Genomic DNA, 13,398 nt, shown 5'->3' with positions numbered 1-13,398 from the left:
CCTTGGCAGGCGGATTCTTAACCACTTGACCACGAGGGAAGCCCCTCACATTTCCCTTTTAAAATTATTTGTTGGTTTGCTTTTTTATTGCTTTTTTACTATCTTGTCCTAGTTTGACCATAAGCTCTGTGAAACTTTAGACCATGCCTGTCTCGTTCACTACAGTATTCTCAGTACCTCTAGCATAGCGTCTGGCACATGAGCTCATGAAATGCATATTTTGAACAAATGAATCTAGATGCAAAAAGTGTCAAGTTGAAGTAGAGGATGGCAAGGGCTGAAGGGAAGCTGTAGCAGTTCTAAAGCAGGGGACATCCTTTGTTCTGAATATCGGGTAAAGCTATCCTAGGATGGATAGAGTTTAGGAGGTTAGGTAGAACAAGTCAAGATATTTCTACAAATGACTGTTTCTTGAAGATCTGCTTCTAGGAAATATTTATCTCTGTTTTGTTCATTGCTATATTCTCAATATCTAGTAGAGTGCCTTGCTTATTGTCAGTATTCTTTTAATGTTCATTTATTGACTAATCGAACACTTTTTAATCGCACATTTTTAAGAGTAAAATTGGATTTGTTTGTTTCCTACCAACAGTTTCTACTGGCACAAAGGCTCACTGGGTCTTAGCAATGCGACGATACAGTGGCACATTCCAGATACTGCCCAGCCTGGAACCTACAGAATAAAATACTTTGGACACAGTCGGAAGCAGGACTTACTCAAGCCCGCTGTTCTACTTTCATTTGAAAGCACTCCCTCTGTTTTTGAAGTCACAACTACTTGGTGAAAGTTGATAAAACATTTAAAGAGCAGCTGTACTCTGTATGATTTATATGACTGATTTCATGTGAATGTAATCTATTATGATGACTTCAATAATTGTCCTTTGGGGACAGATGGTTTACAGCTAATGGGACAGGTATGTGTGTGGTGTGTGTGTGTGAGAGAGAGAGATAGAGAGAGGTGTATCCTGTTTACCTTGCTATTGTAGCTTACTTTACCTTATGGTTGTTGCCTAAAGCATAATTTCCCTTGGGGCCCTGTGGCTATTTTAAGAGACAGTTCCCCTCAATATGGAACCTCTGAGATGTTAGTGAGAGTGGTGGAAGATGTGTGAACAATGTTTAAACTATTTATTTATAGAAATTATGGAATGTTAGCACTTAAAAAGCTGAAAGAGGTTATCTACTTGGCTCCTTCATTTTATAGATGGGAAAATGAAGTTTTATGGATTTAAGATTAGCATAAGGCTAGGGCCTTTCCCTTCAGTCACATTTAAAAAGCATTTATATAAACATTGACCATAAATGTATAAGCCCAGTTAGAGAAAGTTAGCATGCCAGTTTTTCCTATATTGAGGGGTAGCCTTTCCAAGCAGTCACCCTGGCATTGAGATGGCTGATCCAGAGTTGTTTTGAATGTTCAAATCATTTCTGGAATTGCCTTTAGAGCCCAGCTGTGGGAAAGTCAGACTTGTAATATTTTGATCTTGCCTATGTTTCTCTAAGTGCCCTTATCCCACTGAATTGAGTCTCGTATTCCCATGACTTGTTCTCAGTGATTTTGGATTGTTTTCACTAATCAAATTCACTGAAAACCCACAAAGTTTTGTTACTAGTGTAGATACTAATATGAAAGTGATATGGGCTTGAAAAGAAGTCCTCAAAGAAGAGGCTCTGAATTCATTTATCTGTCATTACTTATTCACTCACTCATGGACCTGTTCAATCATAGAATATTTATGAAGGCATATTCTCATTCCCAGCACTGTACTAGTGTGGCTCTGACAGTTAGATCATATTTAGGCTGAATGTATGTGTCAAAAGGTCACTATTTCAAAGGAGAAAATATTCAATTCAACGTGTAAATTCTGGGGAGGCATTGAAAAATCAATAATCTTCAAGTCACATCTTGTATATCACCTTTGTTGAGTATTCTATTTAGCGGGTAAACTGAGGCTCCAGGCAATTTGGAAAAACCTGTTTTGAAAGCTATTTTTGGGTATTGTGAAATATCCAGTCTAATGTCCCAGAGAATAAGCTATGATGATCTGACATTGATTGCCTGAAAGTAATTGCATTTAAAATTATCCAAGTTAGCTAGGAGCTCCAGGTTGCAAAATAAATTTCTTAAAGCTGAGTCATGCTTTTGCATGGGTATAAATGCTTTAGCATTTTTTGGAAAAATCAACTTTTCTTTCAAAAATAGCTTTCAAGTTTGAAAATAATAATGATATCAACAATAATATTTACATCTATTTACATAAGATTAACATGCTATATTGTGCCCGGAACATTTTTTGATGAATCAGTGCTCTAGAGCAGGGGTCCGCAACCTCCAGAATCTAATGCCTGATGATCTGAGGTAGAGCTGATATAATAATAGAAATAAAGTGCACAAGAGATGCAGTGCACTTGAGTCATCCTGAAAGCATCCCCTCTTCCTAATCAATGGAAAAATTATCTTCCACAAAACCAGTCCCTGGCGCCAAAAAGGTTGAGGACTGCTGTTCTAGAGGCTGTTTCTGTGCAAGTTAATTGTGGTGAATTAACTAGTTACAGTTTCAGTGGGTAATGGTCATTTTTCCTAATGACACCGCGCTATTTAGGATAAAAATTCAGAGACCTAAAAGAGTAGATGCTTCTGAAAGTAGTTGATTTCAGAAAGACAAATTATGTTACAGCTGATGATAATGTTTTTAAAAGTATTTCTTATGACTCAGAAGAGCTTTTGAATTATTTTCCACCACCTCTGTGCCTCCCTTTGAAACTTTTCTCAGCCGGCCTGTGATTCCCTGCTGTTTACTTGCAGCTGCGCCAAAGCAGCCATTCTATTGCCTACTGATCCTTCTACACCCCACCCTCTGCCACCAGTGCTCTTGGCCACATGTAACCCCAGAAACCTGTGTTCTCACTTGCTGCCATCTCTTCCAACTGAAGTTCCATTTCTGCAGTTTGTAAGTAAAAACAGAACTAGATCCCTACATCACAGATATTGTAATTATTCATTTGAACGTGAAAAACAGCACATAGATGCTGATCTGATCTGTCCACATAAAAACAGATCCAATCAGTGTCTGGGGTGTTGCTGGGAGTGGCTCACTGGAGCCAAAGCACATGGAGAAAATGAAAATTGGTGGAGAATGTATAAAGGACGATTAAGTGTGTGGGAGAATTCTTTTGAAGATTTTGTTTCTCATGTCAAAGTGTCTGTTTTTCATTTGTTGTACTCTGTCTACTCTGGTGTTAAGGATGCTATGACTTTTTTAAAAGTACTTTATGATCCATCTATATTTTCAATCAGTATTAGGTAAATTGTTAGTATTCAATAGAATGTTTAATAAATTAATAATTGCACCTGGGACATTATTTTCTAATGAGAGGTGTAGACACTTGAGCCATTTTTTTTCATTTTAAGAGATGGAGCAAATGGTGGTAGATTATATATAAATCAGGTTGGAAGGTGATATTGCAGTCGGTTTTGTGGAAGAAGTGACATCTAAGCTAAGACCTAAAGAGTATTAGCTAGGAGGAAGGTAACGGGGTGTGTGCATGTGTGATGTGCGTGCTTGCACGTGTGCAAGAGAAGTAACTATTCTAGGTAGAGGGAATACCAAGTAGTTTCTCAAGGCTGTAATTAGATTGCAAGGGAGGAGTGGTCAGAAATGCAGCATTGAACTTTGCCTTCATAAAAGCAATTTGGTTTTAGATTTGTATTAGCATTTTTTTCTCCTTGAGACTTGTCACTTACAAAGATGCCTGAATGTATTTCCCCTTTGCTGTGCTGGTAAAAGACATATTTTATACCCAAGGAAACTGATTTTGGTTCTCAGTCTGCAGTGATATTGGATACCACCCGTCTGTCTTCATGGATTGTTCTTGGAATTGAATTTAAGAGACTCCTTTGCTTCTGTACATCTCATGTTTTCAAATCTTGAGTTCCTTTTGCTTTTTCATACCTGCTGAGTTGTCAAATGTAGCCAATAAAGACCACTCTCTCTCTTTGGATGGACTTCCAGAGCCATATCCTGTATCTTATAAGTACTTATAAGCACTGAAAAAACTGATCCACCCACATGAATTTCACAGTACATTGGCATGCATAATTCCCAGTCTCTGTTTTTCTTTTTTTAAATTTCTGGCTGTATTTTAAGATAATAAGCAAACTAGAAGCTTGGGGTATTGGCTTAACACTAGTCAGAGAAGAACAGGCAACCTATCACCCCACTATTTGCCTGAATCCATGATAGTACCTGATAATCAAATCATTCCTTGACTGCTTATTCTCAGATGGTTAAGTGAAGATAAAATAAATTTCCACCTCATTTTCCACTGTTACATTTTGTTGTTAGAACAGTTGAAAGCAGTATTCTAACTGCTATACTGATTATAACCCCCAGGAGGACTGTAATTTCGACCCTTTCTTCTGCTGTAGCTAGAACAAATATCAATATATTTGCATAAAATCAGAAAGCAGATCTTTACTAGCTGACCTAAAGAAAACAGTATGGTGACCTCTTTCTATTTTTTGACTCTCTGCCTGTTATGGATTGAATTGTGTTCCCCGAAAAGGTATGCTGAGTCCTCAACCCCAGTACCTCAGAATTTGGAAAAAGGATCATTGCGGATGGTAATTAGTTAAAGCAAGGTCATACTGGAGTAGCTGCTGCTAAGTCGCTTCAGTCGTGTTTGACTCTGTGCGACCCCATAGATGGCAGCCCACCAGGCTCCCCCGTCCCTGGGATTTTCCAGGCAAGAACACTGGAGTGGGTTGCCATTTCCTTCTCCAATGCATGAAAGTGAAAAGCGAAAGTAAAGTCACTCAGTCGTGTCCGACTCTTCGCGACCCCATGGACTGCAGCCCACCAGGCTCCTCCATCCATGGGATTCTCCCTGCAAGAGTACTGGAGTGGGGTGCCTTTGCCTTCTCCGATACTGGAGTAGAGTAGGTCCCTAATCCAAAATGTATCTTTACACAAAGAATGCCGCGTAAAGAGGTGTACACAGGAGACTACCGTGTAAACCAGAAGGTGGAGACCACAGTGCTGGGTCTGCAAGCCAAGGAATGCCAAAGATTGCCAGTAAACCATCAGAATCAAGGAAATAAGCACAGAACACATCTTCTCTCACAGTCTTTGGAACAAACCAACCCGGTGGCTTGCAGCCCCCAGAACCATGAGGCAAGAAATATCTGTTGTTCAAACCTACCAGTGTGTGGCATTTAGTTACGGCAATTCTAGGAAACAAATTCACTGGCCAGTGGATTAAGGCACCTTGCCAAAAGAAACTTTTGTGAGGCTCCCAGTTTGGAGGACCTAGGAAATGTGTCCTTTACTCTCCCGGATAATATGGTCACTTTTTGGCAACAGGTCTCATCTGTTATATCGCTGACTGCCAGTGAGTATCATCCATCACTATCACAGACTATTAGTTTTCTGAAACTAATTTACATATAATAAAAAGCCAAGTGAGTCAGCTATGATGCAGCTCTAACTAAAATTTTATGAAGAATAAACATTCTGTAATTTGGAAATCGATCTTTTATGGGTTGTGAATAAGACTATGAATATCTACTATATTTATTTATGAGATGACAGAATGAGGACACACACAATAATGCATGTTTATTCTCGGTACTTATTGAACTGAGTTGGGTTTTTTCCTCCCCAATTTATTATATAGCAAATAGGAGACAGGTCGCTGTAGGGTCCATACTTGTGTTTACATGGAGGCAAAGCTAAGAGTTATGATACACCTCAAGAATTTGTGCCAATTTTAAATTAAGGCAGAATATGTTTGTATTCATGTTGTAGAAAGTGATTGCAAAAAGTAGTGAGTTTTTTCCCCTCTCAATGGGTGATTCATTGCATGTTTAAATAAATGAATAGTTTCTATTTCAAGAAATGTTTTTATGAATAAGAATGCTGTCAAGACTATTGAAGAGAAATCTTTCTATTTTTAGAGGGCCTTTTATTTTCTCTGGGTTAACCAAATAGCATCTCAGTGCCCATTTTTAGAATAAATTTATTGGGGTCCTGTGAGAAATGTGATGTTTGCTTCTGGTTGGGGCATGAAGCCACACGGGGAAGTCCAAAAATCTCTTTCCAGAGAGATCATCTTTCCTATGCCTCCACCATGATTCCAAGGTTAGATGGTCATTGAACTTCTTGATCTTAAAAAAAAAATTCTTATGGAAAATTTGAAACATGTAAACATGTAGAGAGAATAGTATAAGACCTCCTACATTCCATCATCCAGCTTCAGAAATTATAAACATTTGGCCTATCTCATTTCATCTCTCCCTTTGTATTTTGTGAGGTGGGAGTAGGGGGAAGCTGCAGTGTTTCCCTTTTAAATACTTTATTATATATTTTTTTAACAGATAAAATTTTTTTAACTGTAAGGTCACTCTTATATCTAACAAAATAACCCCTTAATTTCATGAACTATTTAGTCCATGGTCAAATTTCCCTAATTGTTAAAAAAAATATGCCCTTTTACAGAAGTTTCTTTATTAAAAGGTTCAAATAAGTTCAGTATATGGCATTTGGTTTACTTATCTCTTATGTTGCTCTTAATTTGTAACATTTCTCCTTGTGGTACCCCCTCTGCATGCTATTTACTTAATAAAGAAACCATCAGATCAGTCGCTCAGTCGTGTCTGACTCTTTGCGACCCCATGAATCGCAGCACTCCAGGCCTCCCTGTCCATCACCAACTCCTAGAGTTCACTCAGACTCACATCCATCGAGTCAGTGATGCCATCCAGCCATCTCATCCTCTGTCATCCCCTTCTCCTCTTGCCCCCAATCCCTCCCAGCATCAGAGTCTTTTCCAATGAGTCAACTCTTCACATGAGGTGGCCAAAGTACTGGAGTTTCAGCTTTAGCATCAGTCCTTCCAAAGAAATCCCAGGACTGATCTCCTTCAGAATGGACTGGTTGGATCTCCTTGCAGTCCAAGGGACTCTCAAGAGTCTTCTCCAACACCACAGTTCAGAAGCATCAATTCTTCAGGGCTCAGCCTTCTTCACAGTCCAACTCTCACATCCATACATGACCACAGGAAAAACCATAGCCTTGACTAGATGAACCTTTGTTGGCAAAGTAATATCTAGTGTGTATCTATTTTCCCACATTCTGACCTTTTGCTTTCTCATGGTGTGTTTTAACTTTTTAAAAATTTTATCTATCCTTGCTGTTTCTTATAAATAAATCTAAAATGTTGGTTAGATTCAAGTTAATATTTTTGTTTTCTTTGGGCAAGAATGCTTTGTTGTTAGGACTGGTTATTTTTTATTTCATGAAATAGGATACATATAATATCTGGTTGTCCCACTTATCTTAGGATTGACATGACATTCAGTTGTCAGCCTGATCCATCCATCATAAAGGTCCCTGTCAACCTTTGGTCTTTGATTTTCACAGTCATAGATGTGTTAATTAGATCCATTATTTCTTTAGGAATTACAAACTAGTAATTTTTTTAACCTTTACTGAGGTATAACAAACAAAATTTTAATGTATTAAAAGTGTATAAGGTACTTTTATGTATGCATGTATTGTGAAAGAATTCTCACCACTGAGTTAATTAACACACCCATCACCTCAATACTTACCTTTTATTTGTCTTTTTCTTTTTACTGAGAACACGTAACTTTTACTCTCTTGTTGTTTAGTTGCTAAGTCGTGTCTGACTCTTGGAGATGCCATGGACTATAGCCCACTAGGCTCCTTTGTTCACGGGATTTACCAGGCAAGAATCCTGGAGTGGGTTGCCATTTCCTTCTCCAAGGGATCTTCCCGAGCTAGGGGTCGAACTTGCATGTCCTGCATTGGCAGGCAGGTTCTTTACCACTGTGCCACCTGGGAAGCCCTCTATGCTCTTAGCAAATTTCACCTATGCAATACAATGCTGTTGACAGTTCCACGTTAAATATTAGATCCTCAGACTTTATTCATCTTACCAGAATTCACCATTCTACTCTCTGTTTCTATGTGTTCAATTTTTTTTTTTTCTTTCAGATTCCACATGTAAGTGATTTGTTGTTGTCGTTCAGTCGCTAAGTCGTATCTAACTCTTCGCAACCCTATGGACTAAAGCATGTCAGGCTTCTCTGTCCTTCACTGTCTCCCAGAGTTTGCCCAAACTCATGTCCACTGAGTCAGTGATGGCATCCAGCCATCTCATCCTCTGTCACTCACTTCTCCTGTCCTCAATCTTTACCAGCATCAGGGTCTTTTCCAGCGAGTCAACTCTTTGCATCAGGTGGCCAGAGTATTTGAGCTTCAGCATCAGTCTTTCCAGTGAATATTCAGGGTTGATTTCCTTTATTTTTTTTTTTTTAATTTTTATTTTTTTTTGTTCTTTCATGCTTAGATTTTATTTCTTTTTTTTTTATTGTCACCCTGCTTATTTAACTTCTTTTTTTTAAATTTTATTTTATTTTTAAACTTTACAATATTGTATTAGTTTTGCCAAATATCAAAATGAATCCGCCACAGGTATACCCGCGTTCCCCATCCTGAACCCTCCTCCCTCCCCTACCCTCCCTCTGGGTCGTCCCAGTGCACCAGCCCCAAGCATCCAGTACCGTGCATCGAACCTGGACTGGCGACTTGTTTCATACATGATATTATACATGTTTCAATGCTATTCTCCCAAATCTCCCCACCCTCTCCCTTTAGGATTGACTGGTTTGATGATCTTGCAGTCCGAGGGACTCTCAAGAGTCTTCTCCAGCACCACAATTCAAAATCATCAGTTCTTTGGCCCTCATCCTTCTTTATGGTCTAACTCTCACATCCATACATGACAACACCCATGAAAGGGATATAAGTGAGACTGTTCAGTATTTTTTCTCAGTCTGGTTTATTTCTCTTAGAAAAATGCGTCACCCCCAAGTTTATCCCGTTATTTGCAGATGTTAAAGCATATTTGTACCCCAGGGGTTAATCCCATTTGATCATGTGGTATGATCCTTTTAATGTGCTTTTGAACTCAGTTTGCTAATATTTTGTTGAGAATATTTGCATCTATATTCATCAGAGTTATTGGCCTATAATTTTCTTATAGTATCCTTTTTGCTTTGGGATCAAAGTAACACTGGCCTTATGAGTTTGAGAGTGTTCCTTTCCTGTTTGTAAGGCAGCATGTTATACATTCTCCTTTGCATCTTCCTTATTTCACTTAAAATATACCAAGAGATCATTCCATTTCACTATATCATTATTTTCATAGCTTTCCAATACCATAGTTTGTGCATATGTTGTGATGTATTAATCAGTCCTCTGTTTTAAACATTTGGGTTGTTTCCAGTCTTATGTTATTACAAATCAAGTACATTTTTGCCAGTATATCTTTGAGATAGATTCCTTGATATAAGATTGCTAGATAAAAGGTAAATGTATATGCAATTATTAATTGCTAAATTTTTCTTCACAGGGTTTGTATCATTTGATATTTTCTTCGAGTGAGAATGTCTGTCTTCCTAGAGCCCTGATAATGTATATACTGTCATGCTTTCTAATTCTTGCTAACCAGTTAGGTAAATGGTGGTATTTCAATGTTATTATTTTGGATTTCTCTTATTAAGACTGAGATCACATTTTCTTTATGTTTTCCCATTTATTATTCATATATTTTTTCCATTTTAGTTAGTTGTGTGTCAATTTTTCTTAGGCTCTGTTTTATTAATTAAAATTTAAATTATTTTATTGACATAACTGTTATATATATACATTGTATTAATTTCAGGTGTGCAATATGTAGATTTGATCCTTGTACGTATTATGAAATATTATAAAATGATCACCACAGTAAGTCTAGTTACATCTGTTATCATACATAGTTATACAACTTTTTTCTTATAATTAAAACTTTTAAGACCTGCTCTCCTAGCAAATCTTGAATATCCAATACAATATTATTAATAATAAAATGTGATATGTGTATACACATATGTTTACATGCGTGCGTGCATGCTCAGTCAATTCTAGCTATTTGTGACCCCATGGAGTCTGCTGGGCTCCTCCATGAATTGTCCAGGCAAAAATACTAGAGTGGGTTGCCATTTCCTCCTCTAGGGGATCTGCTTGAACCGGGGATGGAACCCACATCTCCTACATTGGCAAGTGGATTCTTCACTGCTCAGCCCTCTGGGAATTCCCATGTATATGTATATCACATTTCATTTATCCACTGATGGACACAGGTTGCTTCTATATCTTGGCTGTTGTAAATAATGCTGCAATAAACATGGGGGTACAGATATATTCCCAAGTTAAAGTTTTCGTTTTCTTTGGATAAATACACAGAAGTGGATTTTGCTGGATCATAGGGTAGTTTTATTTTTAATTTTCAAATATACTCAGTACTGTTTTCCATAGTGGCCCCATCTGTTAACATTCCCACCAATAGTACACATGGGTTCCCTTTACATCCTTACCACACTTGTGGACTTTACTGCATGTGTTTTCTTCTAGGCTTTTAAAGTTTCAGGTCTTGTGTTCAAGTATTTAATCCATTTTAAATCTAGTTTTGTTCCATGGTGTACAACAGTGGGCCAGTTTCACTCTTTTGCATGTCCTGTCTTCCCAATGCCATTTATTGAAGAGACTGTCCTTTCCTACTTATATATTTTTGGCATCTTTGTTGTAAATGTATGCACTGGTTTATTTTTAGGCTCTGTGTTCTATTCCATTGATCTGTGCGTCTGTTTTTATGCCAATACTATACTGTTTGATTACTGTAACTTTGTATAGTTTGCAATCAGGAATATTTTTCTTAAGTTTTAGACAGTCTTTATATATTTGGTATATTGGCCCTTATTCAGCAATTTAATTAGTTAATTTTTCCCCAGTTTGTTCCTTATCTTTTGACTTTGCTTATAGTAGTTGTTTTCCACGTTAACTTAAAGTTTTGTTAGCTGTATATGACTTATTATTTTTTTGTACCTGGATTTTGAGTAAAGAAAATTTTCTCTGCTTCTAAGCCTTAAAGGAATTTACCCATATAGTCTTCTCCTGCTGACCTGGCTTCATTATTTTCATTTAGAAGTGTCATCCATTTGAATTTACCTTGGCACGTGGATCATACAACATTCTGTCTTTTCAAATGACTATCCAACTGTCCTATAACTAACTCAAGTCTGTCTTTTCTTCACTGATTTGAGATTCTATTTTTATTAACTACTAAATCTTTAATGCACTTGGATATAAGGACTCGGACTTCTAGATATTTGTCAAGAGTTTAAATTCCAGTATATTGCTTCCTTGGCATCCATTCTGTGTGATCACGTGTCTTGCAGGGGCCGTCAGCTGACACTGGCCCATGCTGCGCCTGCTCTAGATAATTACCCACAGAGTCATAAGTAGATGTAAATTCCAGATATGACTTTCTCAGTGGTCCTTACGATAGAACAATGCCCCTCATCTTCCAGGGCACTCACAATTTGTGCCCCTTAGATAAGACTTTGTAGAGCTCACTGAAACCCTGGTCTTTTTGGGTTTTAATTAACCAATCTGGCCTTAGCCTTGGCATTCTTTTTTAATTTTTTTGGTCAAGTGTCTTTCTGACATCTATGGAGTGATTGCATGATTTTTCTGTTTAACTCTATTAATATGATATTCCATATTCATAGAGCTTCTAATATTGAGCACTTTTGCATTTTTGAAATAATAATTTTGTAATGATGTGCTTTTTAATACATTGTAGCATTATGTCCTCAAAATATTTAAGATTTCTGCAACAATATTTATAAATGAAATTGATTTGTTTTGTGTGTATGTTTTCAGTATTTTCCTGGTTTTTAGTAACAATGTTATACTGAATTTATATAAAGATTTTGAAAATTTGAAGCTATTTTTCCCTTTTTGTACTTTAGGCCATTAAAAATGTTTCAAGGATTACATAATCGTTTAATGTTTTATATAATGCTTTTGTGGAAACATCTAGGCCTGATGGCTTTATTTTTATTTTATTTTTTAAAATTTATGGGAAGCTCTTTGACATTATTACTTCTGTGGAGATAGGTCTATTTAAACTTTCAACTAATTTCCTAGGGAGTTATCAATTTTTTCTGTTATATTTATTTGATAGCATTGTACAAAACAGTCTCTCATGATATTTCAAAATTTCCCTTTGGTTTTCCAATGTGTTTTTCATGTGCTTTCTCATATTTGTACTTCTCTCTCTTATCTTGGCTCCCCTGGTAGCTCAGCTGGTAAAGAATCCACCTGCAATGTGGGAGACCTGGGTCCATTCCTTGGGTTGGGAAGATCCCCTGGAGAAGGGAACAGCTACCCACTCCAGTATTCTGGCCTAGAGAATTCCAGGGACTGTATAGTCCATGGGGTCGCAAAGAGTTGGACACAACTGAGCGACTTTCACTTTCTTTCACTCTTACCATGTAATTGAATTTCCCCTTATCAGAGGCACCCTCCTTGATCACCCTATCTAACATAGCTCCCTCCCCCTTTTTCTCTTGTCTGTATTATTTCCTTCCCAGCAATTGTCACCTTATGAAATTGGCGTATGGAATTGTTTGTCTTGTTTACTGTTGTGGTCTCAGTACCTAGAAGATGGCCTGATTAATAACTTTTCTTAAATGAATGAGTAAATGAAAGAGTGAATGCATCTTTTATGTGCCCAGAGATAGATACAAGTTTTAGAAGAGAAGAATACTACAATTTCTGTCCTATTTTTGGTGCCTTTCTCCCCAGGAAGAAATTATATAGCTCCTTAATCTGCTCTAGAAGGGGAAGGTCAGTCTTTTGATTAGGCCTTGATGTATCTTTGAAATTAAAGTTCTTTCTGAATACAAGGGTACTCACTGCAGATGGTGACTGCAGCCATGAAATTAAAAGACACTTACTCCTTGGAAGAAAAGTTATGACCAATCCAGACAGCATATTAAAAAACAGAGACATTACTTTGCCAAAAAAGGTCCATTTAGTCAAGGCTGTGGTTTCTCCAGTAGTCATGTATGGATGTGAGAGTTGGACTATAAAGAAAGCTGAGCACCGAAGAATTGATGCTTTTGAACTGTGGTGTTGGAAAAGACTCTTGAGAGTCCCTTGGACTGCAAGGAGATCCAACCAGTTCATCCTAAAGGAAATCAGTCCTGAATGTTCATTGGAAGGACTGATGTTGAAGCTGAAACTCCAATACTTTGGCCACTTGATATGAAGAGCTGACTCATTTGAAAATACCCTGATGCTGGGAAAGATTGAAGTCAGGAGGAGAAGGGGATGACAGAGGATGAGATGGTTGGATGGCATCACTGACTCGATGGACACGAGTTTAAGTAAACTCCGAGAGGTGGTGATGGACAGGGAGGCCTGGTGTGCTGTAGTCCAGGAGGTCACAAAGAGTCAGACACGACTGAGCGACTGAACTGAA

The 13,398-nt window shown here is 37.7% G+C and overlaps 1 protein-coding gene across 4 annotated transcripts in view; it reads left to right on the top strand.

The window, feature by feature from the left end:
- ASAH2 (N-acylsphingosine amidohydrolase 2) overlaps positions 1-4,003 on the top strand; it is a 64,645-nt gene extending 60,642 nt beyond the window's left edge. For all 4 annotated transcript variants that reach the window (XM_015460595.3, XM_059881972.1, XM_059881971.1 and 1 more), the window contains one exon: positions 593-4,003. In XM_015460595.3, coding sequence (XP_015316081.1) covers positions 593-785 — 193 coding nt within the window. In that variant the 3' untranslated portion in view covers positions 786-4,003. The remainder of the gene's footprint in view (positions 1-592) is intronic.
- The last annotated feature ends 9,395 nt before the right edge of the window (positions 4,004-13,398 follow it).

The sequence above is a fragment of the Bos taurus genome, chromosome 26 (genome assembly GCF_002263795.3).
Source record: "Bos taurus isolate L1 Dominette 01449 registration number 42190680 breed Hereford chromosome 26, ARS-UCD2.0, whole genome shotgun sequence".
Taxonomy (NCBI): Eukaryota; Metazoa; Chordata; class Mammalia; order Artiodactyla; family Bovidae; genus Bos; species Bos taurus.
Note: the sequence above shows the minus strand (reverse complement) of the source record. Positions and strands in the feature narration are given on the sequence as shown.